Here is an 18746-nt window from a genome sequence, read left to right on the forward strand (position 1 = left end):
CTACAAAAGATAGCAGAGAACGGCCATACGACCGTGACTTGCTTTTCATGTTAAATAAATAAACGTACCATAGAGATTTAGTTGTTTTTTTTCAAGTTGAATTTCTATCGTTAATTTTATATTATTATTCATCTTTGACGGTAATCGCTAAAAAAGCCTGAAAATACATTCAAGCAGTTTGCTTAAATGTTCGAAAATTTTGAAAAATATGGATTTTCTAAGAAATTTCAACATCATAAAGATGGAACAGTTGATAGAAGTTTAGCGGTTTAAGAACAAAACAAGTCACTTAATGGGGTTTGCAGCTGCTGAACGATAAACATTATACGATCGAATTGTAAAGTGCTAATCGTGATTTTCACGCTCGGGTTTATTGTATACTCAAACTAAATAATGGTAGCTTTCCAGTTTTTTGACCATCGGTTTGCGTATAAAAGCGTATTTTTTTTTTAGTAGAATCTGTACATACGGCAGAAGAAAACTGTTTGTGTGTTTTGTTGATTTCAGGAATATTTTATATTATCTAGCTTCCAGGTACTTGCTAACTTATTCGACACGTATCCGCCCGTAGGGTGATGCTTCAAAAGAGCAGAAAGACCTGTTGACATTGGCCTGTAAGTTACTATAATACCTTGTTAAGTATAGTGGTTGGAAATGCCACAAAATTATAGTAATCCAAGGCACGTTGATTTTGTATTTTGTGTATTGACAAATAAAATAGACGCAGTAAATTCAACTGCCTTTTTATCCCGCCTACCGTTTTTCCTGTGTTTAGCACTACTAGTTATTCATACTATGTAAAAAAAAGTTTTCGGAATCATCTATTTTTAGGCATAGTATCGGGGGCTTAATCCGAGTGGCTCTATCTGATCTTATCTGAGGTTTCTCTAACATACTCATGATGTGGCATGGCAACTATATAAGTAGCTACTTATTTTTATACTAATATGTTATCTTCTTCAATTCATTATTTTAGTTCATTCCTTATTTTCCTGGCTACGAATATCTGGCAATGATTTTTTTACCAACGTAGAGGTTTGAGACAGCCTGACCGCACGCTTGTTAGCTATATCAACGCACTCAAAATCATGTGTACCATCCACGCGACCCCGTAGTAGATCCTCAGGTCTCTGCTGTACTTATGATAGACCTGTTCTCCCCAGCCGCTTAGCTGATGGTATACGTTCAGTCAGAAACGTTGCTTCATTGTACGTTTTTTGCAGATATCTAAAAGCACGTTCAATATATACAGGGTTCCACGAAGAGAGTTACACATACTTATAAAATTAAGCAATGTTTATTGGTTTGAGAGGTAGGTACTTTTCCAATTGTTTTGTAACAACAAAATAATAACGTTGTAGTATTCACCTTGATCGTCGAATTTTAGGTAATTATGTGGTGGAATTACAAGCAGCTTGATGAACTTTCAGATATATTTTCTTAAATCGTTCTATCTAATTAAATTATCTAATAAAATAAAATCTAATTAAACGTTACCTTAGTAAGTCATTATATAATTGAAAATGAAAATATACTGTACAAAAGGTATCGCACAAAATGGTAAACTTTGGTTGATGTCTCATCATTTTTTTGAACATCCTATACATACATACATAAATATATTTACATAGAACGTATTCATACTTTTCTTTTATTGTGGTTTGCAATAAACAAAAAAATATACGTGGTAATTTATCGTTTTCGGGCTCTCCCGGAACACAAAGTAAATCATTGTGCTTTTACAATCATTACGTTATGCACTCATAGACGTGTCCAGAAAATGTCTACGTGACTTATTATTAATATCTGTTACAGCACAGAAAATCATCAATCATGATGATGGATCGGCGCTTTCCAAGCAGTCCATCAAAATTATATCCGTTCACTCGAATAGCAATGGCCTGTTGTAGAGCATAGGAGAAGTAAATTATGGCCTTCACTGCTTTCCATGAAACATATATTATATATCCTTATAGACAATTAGCCTTAAAAGCAGAAAACGCTCTCTGTTAGTTCTACAGGATACGAAATTATTATTTGATACTGAACCCGACTTGGATTGCTTTTAGCGTAGAAAGGATCAATCTGTGCAGATAATAAATACTAGTATTATTATACGAGAGTAATTATAGGTCAAAGATATACGATTCGACGAAAAACGTTAGGGCTGAAGTAATTATTGAATGCGAAAGGCCAAATGAAAATGTTTCCGAAAACGTCATATATTAAGGCATGATGGGCACGTGATGGGAAACGATATTCATTCCGAGTTATAACTAACACCGCGGATATTTGTTATTGATATTGATTTGCGGCCGGTAGTGGAGGTACCGAACTCTGCCTGTGGACTGTCAACACCTTAATCGGGCCACGTGACTTTTCCGATGATTAAATGATCGAAGCTGCTTTAGCTTTCGTCTGCTTGTAAGAAAACGCAGTGACACCTAGTGGTGGCTGGTGATTCGATCGTCTTGTGCAGGTTCCGCTTGCGTATTGCCGCAAATGATCATACTTGCCCAAAAATCCTAAATGAAAGTACCATGGGTGTCGACGTAAGGACGATTCAGGAAGGCGATAACTCCACTTACCCAATCACGGGTCAGACCGTTGTAGTACACTATATCGGGAGGCTGACCAACGGAAACAAGTTCGACTCGTCGAGAGACCGAGGAACGCCGTTCAGGTTTAAGATCGGCCGAGGGCAGGTGATCAAGGGATGGGATGAAGGCGTTGCTTTGATGTCGGTTGGCGAACGAGCCGTCCTCACTTGCAGTCCCGATTACGCGTACGGAGCTCGTGGCTTCGGTTCTATTATCCCGCCTAACGCAACTCTCATCTTTGAGGTCGAGTTGCTTGGAATTGAATGAATCGCAAAGACGGCGTTCAATGCGATTCTTCAAATTTTGCGCGTTATTTCCTGCACTCGTGCAATAAATGCCCAGGTGACCTAGTTACGTTCAACCCAGACTTTTGACTAACTTGCATAGATTTAACTGCACGATTTCTCCGGATTGCATTATAGCTATGCACGACGCTATGTAATAACCAACCATAGTTGTTCATTGTATATTTATTACCGAACCGTGTGTTAAACACTAAAAGCGACAAGTACAAAAAGACAAAGTTACTATATGAATACATTTAAACAATGTTGTTTAAAACCTAGAATGGCAGACGAATGCCCTGAGCGCACAACCATGTTCGAGTTCGAGATCTATTTTCCATCGTTGATCTGCCACTCTAGTGCACACCGAGCGGGTATTCAAACCGATTTAGGTAAGAGAGGTAAGGATATTATCGATACGGTTAGTGTTTTCATCTATTTCGACAGAAAAAGCCGATCAGGGCCAACAGATGAGAAACCTGTATTGAGGAAACATGTATAATCGATACTTCCGTCCAGTGTCCTACACCAAACACACCGCTATCCTAGCTTTAACTATTAAACGAGATTCCTTTTACAGAAACAAAATTCTGATTTTATAAAAAAAACTAATACAGACAGGTGTCGTGCTAAAAGGCCCAGACTCAGTCATTAGACGGCAATGCCTCTTTACTAAATTTAACCTCTATGACGTTTTATGTTTAACCTGTGATCACTAGACAGCCTCGTCATCTGACTACCGTCTTGTTCGCATGGCGTCATTTTTGTCTAACAAGGTTCAAAAGCTAACTTAATCAAAAATTATAAGGGCACGATTTGTCAAACCAAGGAGCGTAACTGACATCGTCCTATATAAGCGACGTGAGACAAAAATATGCCCCGGGCTGTCAATCCGTCTCCTCACCAAGGACACTTACCTTCGATCTCATATAACTAACAGAAAGAGGAACTGCCGGTAACGACTGAGGTCATTGTGAACTGGTGTGATATACCGTGAACTTCCTTTTTGACACTGAATACGAATCGGGCACGAAGCCTGTTCGTCAACTTTGAGGTCTATTTGTGGAACAAAGACTCAGATCCTTTGAACAGTAGTTGACCATGCATAAAGTGCTTCACTAAAACCTGCTCATCACGCTTCAACGATCATCGAAGTGCGTTGCAAGCATCTAGGACAAATATTGATTACCATGAGGCATCCGAGCCATGTGGCTTATAAACCGTGGCAAAAATAGGCAGACCATCACACTTTGCACTGATTTCTGCCCGGGGGATCTTCAATATTCAGTCTTCAGAGAACTCACTGAAGCTGCGGAGGACCAGACTGTGTCCAATATTCTAATAAGCAATGAAGCGTCTCAGTAAATAGACGTCTGCATACCTGAACAAGACGGACCAAACGTATCCACAAAGTAGCAACCAAAAGCACAGAGAAATATAATGACATTTGCATCTTTCCGAGAGGAACGAGCGATAATGCTGCTACGGTTGAAATTAGGTAGATGAATGTTTTAGGTTGATACTGCTTTATCACTGCAAGTCCATGCCGACCATGTTAACCATGCGACAAGTGCGAGGGACCATTCAGTATTGCCGGCTTCTGTTCTGTGAAACCAAAAAGACTACCCTAACCCTATGTTCATATTTCAAAAACAGAGGAGATCATAAGAGATAAGGAAATTAATAAGCACTTTCTGAGTATATATATATATATATATATATATATATATAATATATATATATATATATTATATATATATATGAGTTTAAATGAAGAGCATTAAAAAAATCGCCTCTACTAAAGATACGAAATTAACGAGCAACCTCGCGTGCTTGAAAGCAACTGTACATTGTAAAACGAGTTCCAGCGTCGGTCCGCGGTGCTCGCGGGAATTGTGATCCTTGTTAGCGGCTCCTAATGTATGCTATGTCGGTGATCTAGTACATGTTAAACCGTAACGACATCAAATGCCGCCAAGGTTACATTGTAGCGCGTTTTTTGTATCACGACTTGATCGGTCACATGATGCCTCGTCGTATGCGAAGGCATCGACTAGATCATTCAACCGAGCAGATTCGGTTTTGAAAGACACCATTTACTCGCCTAACACGTAGCACTTGACTTTTGTTACAATTTGCCAAAAAGTATCCATCTATTTATAAAGAGTTATTCGGGATACGGACTTCTTGTATTTACGGTGCTTTTTGCGTAGAGGAACTCTAGCGGATTTTGTAGAACTATATTATAATAGTTCTACAAAATCCACTGAGTTCCTCTACTTCTAAATTCTAACTTCCAAAACTTCTACAGCGACGAAGCGTATCGTCGAGACAAGGCCACATCTCCTATAATGCTCACCAGGTTCGATTATATACTATATGGCGATTCCCAAGTTATTAGTTAACGATTGTTATGAGATTCTATGCCGCTCAAACGGTCATACTCCGGATAAGGCTAAAGCAGGTCTCCAAAATATAATATGCAATTTGTTTAATTTGAGCAGATTGCTGAAAAGGCAATGTAATATAATTATCGTACGTAATATTTATTGTAATATCTTCGCGGTAGATTGATCACCAAAGTCGACTTTTCTTTCGTCATGGCCTTGTTTTTTTTTCGCCCATGCGTGCATCGACGGCTAGAGCATGTGGGTAAAACATAATACCGGGGTTCTGACAATCGAGGACTAAGAGGCGTGTTTTTCTCCAGATCCTGGCTGACAACTATTTCGTTCCCGCTGAGCTAAAGCAAAGATCTTGTCCAATTTTGCCACATCGTCCGCGCTCATAACTTCTGATGCATCCTTCTTAATCTATTAAGCAGTACAGAGAGACGAGGCAAGAAAAAACTTTTTACAATGAATGTATCCACGTAAATACTGTTAATACTGGACAATTTACAATTAAACCTATCGAGTTTGAGTTACGAGAAGCTAGATAGAAATATTACATTCGAGTCTTCCAGATTATAGCTCGTTTGTGAGCATAATGTCAACGTCTTGCTTGTTTCGTCTGTCATATTGATGGCTGATACGACATCCTTCGTATCAAACTGGAAGTACTTTTGAAGTTTGCTCACAGACGATGAGACGCTACTTCATACCCAATAAGTGCATTCAAAATGGTCAAAACTTAATCATGGCTACCCTTACTTTTCAGATGTGAATACGACAAAAGTGCTTCTTTTTGTCTTCTCACACGTGTCTGATTGATTCCCGCCGATTTCGTTAAACACTATGTTGGTATATATATATATATATATAGGCGTATAAGTAGCTTCCTATCGTTTGTTCTTCTCTAAGGTGTTACAGTTGCTCTAGGCTATTTTCGTTTAACCCCAAATGTTGAAACTTTGCCCTTTAGAACCTATACGTAAGGTTGAAGGCCTCTCCAATCAAAATATCCATTATCCTTCAGGCTATACAAGGAAAGCATCTGCTTAGTGTCTACCTTGACCTCTAGATCATTAAAATGCCTGCTTATAAGCGTCCCCACTTTTCTAAATTTCCAACTGCAGGAAGACTCGAAATTCGACAGATAAGACTGTGGCTATTTCACCAGCAAAACAATCCGTACGAAGGCAAGAGTGATCGATTACAATGGTTATTACCACTCACCATCACGTCGTATCTGTTGATAGTTCATCAGCCAATCTATTAGCAGTCCCAATGTTACGTAAGTAAAAACGACCAGCAATAAACTATTGATAACATTATATACATACATATATATGACCTACAGCTATATATATACATATATATATGCGATACTATTTATAAGGCTTTACAATCGCATTGTGCAGTGGACGACAGCCCAATAGTCAGCGTAGACCTTGCTTGAAAAACAGCAGCGGTTAAAATTTTTTTCTGAAAGTGAAACCTTCAGTGAACCGAATAGAACCGAGTTCATCACACTAAAATTATATAGGTACAAGCTAGTTCCGACCATTAAAGGCAAACGCACAAACGGCGATTTGCATATGATATGCTGCTATGTACACCTTCTCGAGGGATCAATGCCCCCTACTGACTATCGTATTTAGAGACACCTTCAATCATCATGCGACAGTCTATCTATGTGCTCTTAACCAAATGCACCTTGGCGTTGGTCCTTGCACGCTCACGGTCGATCATGTCAGCGTCGAAAATCACTCCCTCGGCGGGTTCAGGAAGAATCGGCTTGTGCTTCCAAATCAGCTTGCCCAGAGCCAGGACGCCTTCGCGAGACATTCCCACCTGTGTCCGATAGTACTCTGTGCCTTAATGCTCGTCATGAAAATAGGGTTTACGATTAAATAAGAAAGAAAGTTCTACGTCGAATGCTACCGTTAAATGCTGCAATCCACTCAGTTGACTTCTGCAGTAGCTTCTGTGCTAGTTCGTACCCAATATAATCATCGTATTATTCGTCACTTCCGAAAATTTCGTTAACTATAAGCAATTAGTATGTGATATAATCTACATATAATAACAATTTGGCATCATCATATCTTCAGCCATTTATGGTTCTAAACTGGCTGATTGTCGTCGAAAAATAACGAGCTGAGATTTGGAAATCCTTTTCAAATTTAGTACGACAACTCATCATCGCTAAATGACTGGAAAGGAAAAGTACTTTACCTTTTCGGCTATGTTGGGAAGTTCCATGACGAATTTTCGTTCTTCCTCGCAGATGTACTCATAGTCTAATCCCTATAAAGATTTATGTTTAAGATTAAGGACACTATCAATGTTCAGCTAGCAAAAAAAGAAAAAATATCCAAAGGGGAAAACTCATAGATCCTTTGGTCGCTCTTTATTTACTCTTTAACTGTATTTCAAATCTAATTTTGCGGACAGAGAAAGTGTTAGCTTATTTACTTATTGCGTCTTATTGCAGAGCGTCAATAGCATACTGCAGTGTAGAAAATACCTGAACAACGTACGGGCCAAACTAGAAGTTTGAACCGTAACGTGATGTTTCCGTTTGAAAAATTCTCGTGGACAAATAATGCTTTCTTACCTCTATTCTTGGAGAAATCAAGTAACTTTCTGGGGCTCAACTTCAGACGATTATTTAGTACTTTCAAATCACTTACTCAACTCACGCAAAAACCGTAGATGAAGCTCTCGTCAAGTTGTCCCTTGACGGATACAAGTGCTTCGACTGAATTTGAAACAATAAACTTCACCGACTCACGGGTACACTTCAAGTTCTGAGAAAGATGTGAAAAATCAGACCAACCCTGGGCAGCACAGAACGAATACTTTCTAGGAAACAATGCGTGACACACATATAATTCTGCCATGAGGTTTTATTGACAAGTACATTGTTAGATAGGCAGATGAAACACGTCCTACCGATGGCAAGCACCGCCCTCGTCATGCCCCTTGGGCAAGCTAAATGAAAAGGTTTATGGTTTCCAGTTGCACGGAAATGGCCCTTATATGTCAAAATGGATGATGTTTCAGCATACCAGTGTACCAGCCTCTTCGCGTTACATGTGTGCTTCCGTGTATACCGAACTGATGGCAAAAGAGGTCACCTACACGTAAACATGAATATACAGTTGTCAAATGTCGTCAAAGGTCCAAATGTATGTTCTAAAGGCGTTATGTCAACACCTTAATCGTCGAAGTAATCGATGCGATAATCATCGATCGTTTTCTTGCCGTTTACCAAACGTTTGGGGTGCGTTCCTACTCAGAACAGTTAACATTTCGCCTACTTTTTCAGTAACCATTTTTCGATGACTTCGAAACTTCAGTCACCTGAACTTTGCCATTTCCTCAATCATTAAAGCCAATTTTTTTCTATGTTATATCCATTGAAGTATTGTCGTTCTTCGAAATATCTCGCTTGACTGTTTCGAGTTACGCATCCGCCCTTTAAGCCCTTACTCACTGCTTAAGAACGGAGTTTAACTGAACGTTGTCAAGGTAGCTTATCTGTCCGATAGAACAGTTTGGCCATCTGATTAGGCCATCTCGCGGCCAGTAACAATTAACGACCTGCACGGCGCAGTACTGTGCCTGCTTATTCAAGTAATAGGCGACTAACTTTCCTACGATGTACATCATTCGGACAAAATTCGGTCACCTCTAATTAGACACAAGCTCAGGCCGAGTGTAGCCCAAATCTTCATTCAACAATGTCTGCAGATCTTTACCCTGCAGTACTGCCCAATCGATATCATCATCAGTCAGAGCAAGCTACACCTTGAAGGTTGCAATATAAACTGAACCTTAAGTGGAACGAACTAGTCTGTTCTGTTACACATGTAACGTTCGTTAGCCATTGCCGAAAATAGCGCAAAAAGCCTCAAGTAGCACATATGCCGCCTGCCATATGAAAATTAAAAACTCACGTTTCAGGATACGTAGAACGGTACCAGGATAATACCTGCGTTGAAGCGCAAGTACCGAGATTACCAAAACATCGACTCAGCCTCTGTTTGCGCACTTCACAATATAGAAGATAAATGCTTTTGTCATTTACGTTGGTTAGCGGCAACAGAGCTAATATTTGAAAACAGCATTAATTCGAAAAGTTGTTTACACTCAAATGGGGTACTTGGCTAATGTCAGCTTTTGTTGTTGTACTCTGATACCACAGAAATATCAGTTCTATCCGATAGACGTCTTTAGTTAGTGATTCGAAACTCAACCATCTACCTGTTTGGGTATTCTTTCAGACGCTTGACGACCGATAGACTGGGCCGAATGTTGTAGGCGCGTTGCAGACAATGCTTTCCTTGTGAATCTGTTCTCAACTATTATACTAAATCACTTCATTGAGCCCTTACACGGATATACATCAAAATAATGCCTGTACCCATACTGGGTTGTTCTATTATAACATTGTTTAAATAAGAAGTTAACCAACTGCGCTGAAGTATACATAGTTAAATTAGAGAAAACAGCATTGTCCGGATATTCAGCTTACCGTTACTGGTACTCCTTTCACGTGGGCACGTTTTAGCTGAGGTGTTTCCTGTTGCAGTCTGACAAGTTCGTGAGGCTGCTTATTTTTGATTGACACGAAACAGAAGTCGGTAATTTTTGACGTTAATCGCTTCGCCCAACGCTCCTTGCGGATTAGACACTAATGTAATGGCAACACAGTTTTTTTTTTTGTAATACGAGCAATTAATAGGTTGCGATTGGGTGCAGAATTTAGAACAAGGGCAAGCAATAGCTTTCGCGGCTACCCGCTACCCAATTATAGAGAATATAGTTTCTTAAGGTAGAAGAGATAAGGTTAGGATTAACTTATCGTTAATATGCGAGCCGTCTTCCGTATCATGATGACAAGGCCCAATAAAAATCAGTTCGTGGTTGATCTATGATACTTGCCCGGTTCTCTGCTTCTGGACTGTCAGGATTCGCAGCATCGATTGTCGAATTAGCATAACAATGCTCTGTGCAGACGTGACTAACACCATCGGTGCTCGGGTCGGAAGAGGGATGTTTTTCGTCAAACTGGGCTGGGCTGCTTTCCACAGAGGGTTGACTTGCGTGTTCTTTCGTAAGAGCCTTAGTCGACGGATCGTCTATAACCGTTAAACTGGTGTTTTCCTCTGACGTACTCATTGAAGGCGGCATCCTTTGAATAGGAGCCTCCAACGAAGAACCGATTGGCAAATCTATGCGAGTTAAACTGGTACTTTGTTCTGAAGCATCTACGCCAAAAGCGGTCCCTCGAAAGGTTCTAGCTGTGGTTGGGTCGGAAGAATCGAAGCCCAGGCGTTCTAATAACGTTCTCGTTGTATTCTGTTCTGATGCATCAATAGAAGGGGGCAGACCTGGGCAGGTTTTAGCTGTGGTTGGGTCCGACGCATCCGCGAGCCAACGCTGATCAAAATGGGTTCTACTCGTACTTAAGTCCGAAATGTCTCTAGGAAAAGATGGTATTAAATTTAGTTCGCTGGAATCCCGCACTGAGCTAAGCTCAATAGCGGCGCGACCCGAATCGATTCCCGTAGTGATCTGCCTCGAGTGGATTCCAACAGCTCCTACTTTTAAGCTAGTGACTTCAGTGACCTCTCTTTTCGGACTAATTTTGGCAGCGTGCTTTCCAGGGCTGTCTTCGGCCGGGCTCTCACCGGAAGCTAAACCTGGTATAAACTGACAACATCCTATCGATTTTATTAGCGAAATGTTGCAATCCTCCACTTTGGAGAATGTTTATTTAATTTTATAATTAAAATTCTTGTATTTACTAGTATATTCTAGAAGAATTGTCAAACAGCTTGTGTTTTCGGCGCCCTTTAGACGTTAGTTATACAGAACTGATCCGATTGACTGTTTGGTAAAATAAATACGAGTATACGAAGCGCGGACCGAAGTAAATCGAGGCAATTTATATATGGCTTGATAAAATACAAAGCCCAGGGAACATTGTTAATCTACCCTAGTAAACCTTTTTTTGCTCGTTACCTGACTCGGGATAGGAACTTGTGGTATCCAAACTGGGCCAAATTTCAAACAATCGCTTGCAGTGTACACATGGAAGGGTTCCTGTAAGCAAACGGTGAATCAGATAGCGCTCATTGTTTACAGAGTTCTAGAGGCACCGCATCTACAAAATCGCGCTTTACTCAATTTACTTGAAATAGAGCACGGCCAGATTCGTGCTTCTTGATACACATAAGAACTAGTTTTTACTCAGCAAAGCCGCGTATACGTTTGTGACGTCGATGGTTGATAGGGATTTCGAATTACTGCATAGCATCTGTCATACTGAATGTTCTTATCATAAGGAGCAAATTCTCCAGTAATATATCTCTACTATCCATCACGAACTCTAGAACGCATTTTAGTCTATAATGTACATATAAACTCCACTGCGTGGGCTAGTTCCATAGATAAAGTAGATATTTCCACAGTGTCTCGCTGCGCAATCTCATTTAAAATTTATTGAAATAATATTTATAGCGTCGTAACAGTAGCACACAGAACAACGATATGACAAGCGTGGCCTTGCGGTCACGACGAATGCGAGCCATTTTGCCTGTTATATAAGGCCTTGCTGCCAAAAACAATCAAGCAAACACAATGGTTTTATTGTCATCACGGCACTTTATTTATTCATTACTCGATTGGGCAAGTGTTGGACCGTACGAAGAAAAGACTGGCAGAACTTTTCTGGATAATCTTTTTAATTGCTCAATTGCTTTTTTCATGAAAGGGTAAAAGGCCCATCTTAGGTGCTACCCATGTATTTGCCACGAAGCGTTTCTGACCGACACTTCAACCTGGTTTTTCATTCAATGAAACTAATTTATTTTGAATCTGAAAACTTAGCAGTAGATCTGTTTGTTAACACAAAGGATGAAATAGGATGGCATAGAGAGTCCTTGTCAGCCGTTAAGGATGCTAGTTACAATATCGTTCGTTTTAATGAAAACGCCTGAACACCTAAATTGCGTAGGTAATGAAAGTGGTGAGAGAAGTGCGTTCGGCGCGACAGTTTTGCGATAGGAGGCGCTTGAAGTGAAGGAAAAACCTGGCTACTATAAACGTTCGGCCGACCTCTTAAAGCCGACTTAATCAAGGTTTATTATAATTTTGAAAACTGAATCCTTTATGGCACACTACATTATTGTACAGCTGTCTAAATGAAAGCTTTAAATAAATACTTAGAAATATATAGAGTATATATAAACCGCTACTATATGTTTTGTTCCATTATCCATCAATCAGCACCTTAGTAGCTATTCAACATTAATATGTCAGGCTTTCCATTAGGGTAGCAGATGAGCAAACAATCGAATAGAACGATCAGCTTGATTTGCAAGGCGTTTCTCTGGCGGTATAAGGTGATCAATAAGCCGTTGCTAAACAGTAGAGAGAAAGCGAGCAATTCATTTCTCCGAAGATCCGCAGTAACTCATAGACGATTATTTTACAATAACATATCATCCGGTTCTAGAGTCATTACATTGTCATAGTAACTTTTTAGGGGCACGTAAGAAGGGCTTCGTTCAGCTGCCAATGTACACCACATTCCCTTCATTAGGTAAATACTACACAAACAACCAGCACATATACCACTAGCACTTCGTTGCCGCACTTTTTTTCATCTACATAAATGTTTATTATGTTATTATCACAACAAGGCTCCTCAGTCGATGCGCGTCAATCCAATACGGATTATGTGTCGTAGAATTTTAGGGGGACGGTTGAATGTGTTTGCTGTTTACGCTCGTGATCGTGAATGACTGTGTGTGCTTCTATAGATCTACGTATACATTGAGACTAAAATAGACAAGTAGGCTATTTTTGCCTAAGTTGCCATGTCGCTTCTTCCACCGCATCGGTAATGCGTTCGTTCGCTTATTTTGCACGGCTCTCAGCTCTCAAAGGGTTCTTTCGTTTGTCCTTCTTCGTCACGCGTTCCTGTAGGGTCTTCAACAACATAACATTAAAACAGGACCCACATTACTCAAAACATTACACGAAAGAGCATTGACTTCAGCGAGTAAGGTGAACCGTTTGCCCCGTCTCATTCATGTTGTTGATCGTGTCGTATTTCTATCTCTCGCCGTCTCTTCCTCTCTCTCTCTCTCTTTCTATATATATATATATATATATATATATATACATATATATATATACACACACATATATATATATATATATATATATATAGATATATCTCGCTGTCTCTCTCAGTTGCTTCGATTTCGGCCTCAGTACGGCCACTTCTGTTTCCCGAAGAATTCAGTCGTATTCTACTGATGTGGGTCTAATTTGTGCGCGCCTGCGCGCCTCGAAGGTATCGCTAGCTCGAATAAACGAACATCGGCATACGTATCGTCGTGCTGCGTGCTTTTTTCACACCCACTCACCTGCTGAGAGCTCTCTGTCGTCTCGCTTGGAATGAGAAGCTGATTGAGGACGGGGTTCTGTTCGAGCTCGCGGCTGGTGAAGTCGAACAGCGGTGGCAATGGTTTGTTGTCAGGCAGCCGTGCGCTTGACCGCCGCAGATCGTCGAAAAATGGTTCAGCCAGAGCTTCCCAACAACGGATTCGCGTGTCCGGCATGTACTGCAACATTTTGGTAAGCAGGCGAATGGCCTTTGTTGAAGGCTTATTCTGAAATCGAGTAACATTAACATGACACGTTTACAAAGTGTACCGTGTTCGAAATTCGTTCGTCGGCACTATCGCGTGTTATACTTCCCCACCGACACAGACGCATGCTTGTCGTACGTAAAGACCAGCCTAAATACTTTCTGTGCAGATCAGCTTTGAGGGTATGCGCACTCTATTGTACTAAAGTAGCTACATACAACAATTTCTTCATAGCTATCGTGTTTAGTGACGTTACCTTTAATGCTTTAATAAGGGGCACCGGATCTCGTTTTTTCAATGTTTTTGGAAATTTCGGATGTAGCTTGTCCATTTGTTCAGGTGTAGGCGTACCGAGAACACGGATGATCTCCGTCAACTGATCGATGCTTGAGTCACCGACAAATATCGGCTTTAGTAGAAACATTTCAGCAAAGACACAGCCAATTGCCCAGGTATCAACGGAAACGTCATAGTGGGTATTACCGAGAATCAATTCAGGCGCACGATAGAATCTCGAGCAAATATATGCTACATTGGGCTCGCCCTCAGTGAGCCGCTTTGCGGAACCGAAGTCGCAGATCTTCAACAACGCTGTCTTGTTTTCAATAAGAATGTTTTGGGGCTTGATGTCCCTAAAGACGTTAAGAAGTATAGGTCAATTATTGCTTGTAGATTAAGCAAAACAGAAAGTAAATAAAGTAAATTGATTGTTTTTTTACGTTGGATGTATTTTTTTAATGTATTATTTCCTGTAACAGGTAGATTAAGGACCCTTAGATATATGACATCTAGAAAGCGCATGACAAGTACTTAGCAAAGTAACAGAAGTGTGTTAACGCTTCTACTGAGCCATCTCGAGAGCTTGGTTACTATAGTATAAAGATCCGTCTATAAATCGTGGGTGCTATGCATAACGATTCTCTGTATCTGAACAAACTCTAGAGCATAGGAAAATCACGCTGATGGCAATTTATAACATAGATTCGAAAGTATTAAGCTGTTACGTGCAAATTCGATGAACCTTAATTTGAAATTTAATAACTTTTAAACCCAGATCAAGGACTTTTTATCACGCGTGCTACAGGCGCCCTCCTTTGCTTTTTATAGCGCTCAGATAGCTTCTGGACAGCCATATACCTACCATTCGCGCTTTCAAGTCTAATTTCTCTATAAATGGCTTTTCGGATGAAATCGATAGTGAGATAAGTTTGCCCGCCAGTTGCCCTTTTTTTGAGAGCATGGAAGGCTTCATAATTAGGCGAAGTTAGATCGGGGAAATAAGCGGATTGAAACCGGCGTTGGATATCTCTTCGCTCTAGGACGTAATGGAGGTTTGGCATTGTGATCAAGCAACCAGATCGCGTGCTTTCGATTGCTGTGCCAACGACCCATGAGACTCTTAAAGAAGTCGAAATAGCGATCTGCATTGATTGTTTCATTTTCGGCGCAGTATCTCAGTGGCAAAGGTTATTAGTGTCCGCTACTACCATCATCTTCCGCCCGAACTACTCGACGCTGGCACTGAACTCGATCTCTCCAGGACGACGTCATTCTATTGGTCGATTCCTTTCCGGCCAACGGTAGAGATCGAACTATGCCTCTTCCTTTGGCGACTGTACATTGTATGGCCTGGAACCAATTTACGGGGGACCAATTTCTTAATCAGTTCCCGCATTTTCAGTGTTTGGGTTATAATTCTACAACACGTTACTTGTGAAATGCCAGTTTTGGTTGGCAAAACCTTTAGGCTTCCTCGAAAAGCACACTCCATATAAGGCCATACATCCTTGTCCTTCGGGTCCCGACACTTGGTTACCTCCTGGCTGGTCTTCAACACTCCAGTTTCCGTTCTTGAAACGCTTACATTTACGCGCTGCGCATTCGCTTTTTGCTTAGTGTCGCCACCAGTCTTCGGTAAATTTCCGTAGTGCTATGACCTCCAGGCAACAGAAACTGGACTGATTTTTGAAAAGTTTGGCGCCAACTCGTTTTTCCTGGGATAAACTCGATTTGTCTTTATTCACAAGTTCCTAGAAGCCAAACCTGTTATATTACCGACGCGTAGTGCAAAAGTCCGCCAGATTCGTTTGTAACAGTTTATCATATAACAGGGAATTATTTCGAAAATCTGCGCTCATTGTGTCTGCCGAGAGTTTTAAATACATCTGCCGGTCGTCTACGCGTCCTACAGAGAAGCAATACAGAAAACGTCTTACATATGAACGAGTTTGTAAAGCTCTTATTTGGTACCTGTGGGCAATTTTTTTGGAGTGCATATAGGCCGTGCCCCGAAGTAGCTGATAAAGATAGAGCTGAATCAAGAAGTGATTGATGTCTTCGCTCTGCTTCCGACTTCGGCTTACGATTGCAGAGAGTGTATCGGACACATATTCCATAACGAGATTAATACTCATTTCTGGTTTTCCGGCCTCCGTTTTTTCCGAGTAGTAATAAAATAGACGGCAACAATTAGTGTGGTCCAACTCTCGCATTATCGCAACTTCTCGATTTTTGAATCTGAAAGGAGGTGTTATTGTGGTTGAATTAATAAATAGTTAGGCATGTAGATGTATCGAAACACGAGCTAGCAGATTAACTTTGGTGAATAAGAAGCCAGTACGTAAAGTACGCTTAAATTAAAAGCTAGATAAAATTTTCTTAAGAATTTTTTTTGTTGTGGCAAATTAAATAGCTTGTACTATTTCGATTTAATTTCATCATTGGAGCACACTGTTTATTATCTCTATAATAATAATAATATAATACGGAGTGCAATAATATTTAATGAAAACATTGATTTTATATATGAACAATAACACGATACGCTTTATGATATAATCAGTTACTTAGGGAATCTCTTGTACTTGCTGCTTGTCGCTATCAGCAGCGCCGGTAGAAGAGGCAACTGGCGCACGATGTCATTTAGCGTTAGAATTATTTAAATAGGACGTTTCTTTGTCCAATCGCCTTTCCTCTTTATAGTGGCACGCTGACACAACATGTCATAACTAAACGTTCCCACATTTCCTTGTAGTTAGCTAAGCTAACGGTACCGATTTATTCAGCCGAAAAGAAAACTATGTATAGACTTAAAGATTATGTGGCAGTTAACGCCTGATATCTATGACCGTGCATGCCCTTCACTAAACAGCCAAATAGTTCGAAAAAATAGTCCTAATAGGACTTTTCTTATGTTCTACGAAAGACCGCCTTTCTAGCCTTCACCGGCCTATTTTTCTACACGATTTGTGATGTCGCGTCAACTGCAAGTCTGAACCATATAATTTCATTATTTCATTGATCCTCTATGCTGGTTCCTCTCTGCCTGATATGACTGATTTCGGTAAGAAGCGTCGTTTAAGACACTGGTCAAGTATGACGATAACTTCTACTCGAACTACTAAACTAGCCCAAAAGTAGTGCTTCGATTCGCTAAAGGAACAAAGACGACGCTACCTTGGGTCTTGTACAAATGTCTAGGTATTTTAAATGTCTCTTGTGTGGACGACTTTTTTTCTAAATACCATTATCTTATCTTCAAAGACCATACTATAGCAGTATTTGGAAAATTCATTGACGTGATGTATAGGCTTTACTTTGGCACACTCAAAATTTTTCATAGTCTTCGAAATTGTATCCGCATTTTGTGCTGGCAAGCAATGGTTATACGACAATTGGAAATGAGAAGTATTCGGCGAGCGTGATCGTACATCAAGTTCCTCTTCAGCAGCCCTCAACCTTTATGCACCTAGAGACATAACAGTAATAATAATCATCATCGTAATAATAACACATACCATTATTATATGAACAGATACATACAGTTAACATGTTCATCACTATCTATGCCTAACACCTTGGGTCATGTTCCAGCCGCTTGAGTGCGTACGTCTGCCCGTCTTGGGTCACGATTTTCCTGACGGTTCCGAATGTTCCTTTTCCAACATCGCCCACCTCTTTATATATTAGTTTTACTTTATTTCCATCTTTCGCTTTCCGGACGGTAACGTTGTGCCACTCTTCGCCATTATGTTTCTCGCGGCAGACTTCAACGGGTGTACACTCAAATTCACTCATCACACAGCCTCGGCCCGGACTCAGCTACCAACGCTGGGTATACCGATGCACACCTGGATGGGGCCACGCAGGAAGGCCACCTTTGTAAAAGAAACAACAAAAGCTCGTCAGACAGTGTGCATAGGGCGTACGCCACCACGCCACGCTTCTGTGTCAAAGCGAAGGTGCCCGAACTTCCGCAACGAGGGAACGAGGGAGAGTAAAATATAGGACGCAGAAACAAGCCGCTGTTAACCAGCAACAACTCCGCCAGATTCACCAGGTTGAATTTTGAACCATACCCATCATACACATGGTAGATCGCCGAGATCACGCTGTGTAACTATAACTGAATTGCAAACAGACGAGAATAGGTAAATTTGTCTGGACACTGAAGTAAAGACAGTTGCAGTACGCTCGAAGGATTAGATAGTAACTAGTCTCGCGGTAAGAACGAAGCGTGATCACCGCACAATGATACATATCTACAGTTTGGCGTTCTTTTTTTATTTCGTATATCACGGCCTAATCATTTTTAAATAGGTGTTGGGTACTTCGATTGACCCTCGGCCTCAAGTGTCTCATGGGTTCCGGCTCCAGAATCAGTCCTGGTAAAAAGAATTGATTCACTTTTTCTATGTTCACATTTGACCCTTACGACTTATCCCTGGTAGACGCACATGCGCGCTGTTATCACTCGGCATTGGCCGCTGTAAACGTTACGTGATCAGAGAAAAAAAGCACGGCTTA

General features: G+C 40.6%; 2 protein-coding genes across 3 annotated transcripts; one reads left to right on the forward strand and one right to left on the reverse strand.

Annotated features, from left to right (window-relative positions):
* The first annotated feature begins 2239 nt into the window (after nt 1-2239).
* Nucleotides 2240-2961, forward strand: LOC111271826 (peptidyl-prolyl cis-trans isomerase FKBP1A). The gene has a single exon (XM_022852831.2). It carries the CDS (start codon nt 2541-2543, stop codon nt 2865-2867), a length of 327 nt encoding a protein of 108 aa, XP_022708566.1. The 5' UTR covers nt 2240-2540; the 3' UTR covers nt 2868-2961.
* Nucleotides 2962-5409: 2448 nt separating this feature from the next.
* Nucleotides 5410-18384, reverse strand: LOC111271827 (uncharacterized). Of its 2 annotated transcripts, none has more exons than XM_022852833.2 (10): nt 17797-18384; nt 16191-16457; nt 14197-14572; nt 13716-13961; nt 11302-11382; nt 10219-10989; nt 9809-9883; nt 7504-7575; nt 6982-7119; nt 5410-5697 (listed from the first exon to the last, which is right to left on the reverse strand). In XM_022852833.2, the coding sequence occupies exons 1-10, from the start codon at nt 18015-18017 to the stop codon at nt 5572-5574; spliced, it is 2373 nt and encodes a 790-aa protein (XP_022708568.1). In that variant the 5' UTR covers nt 18018-18384; the 3' UTR covers nt 5410-5571. The 2 variants fall into 2 exon arrangements, with proteins under 2 accessions (XP_022708568.1, XP_022708567.1); XM_022852832.2 differs by having other exon boundaries at nt 9809-9967.
* Nucleotides 18385-18746: the final 362 nt, after the last annotated feature.

Source organism: Varroa jacobsoni, unplaced genomic scaffold (genome assembly GCF_002532875.2).
Source record: "Varroa jacobsoni isolate VJ856 unplaced genomic scaffold, vjacob_1.0 contig01070, whole genome shotgun sequence".
In the NCBI taxonomy this organism is placed as follows: Eukaryota; Metazoa; Arthropoda; class Arachnida; order Mesostigmata; family Varroidae; genus Varroa; species Varroa jacobsoni.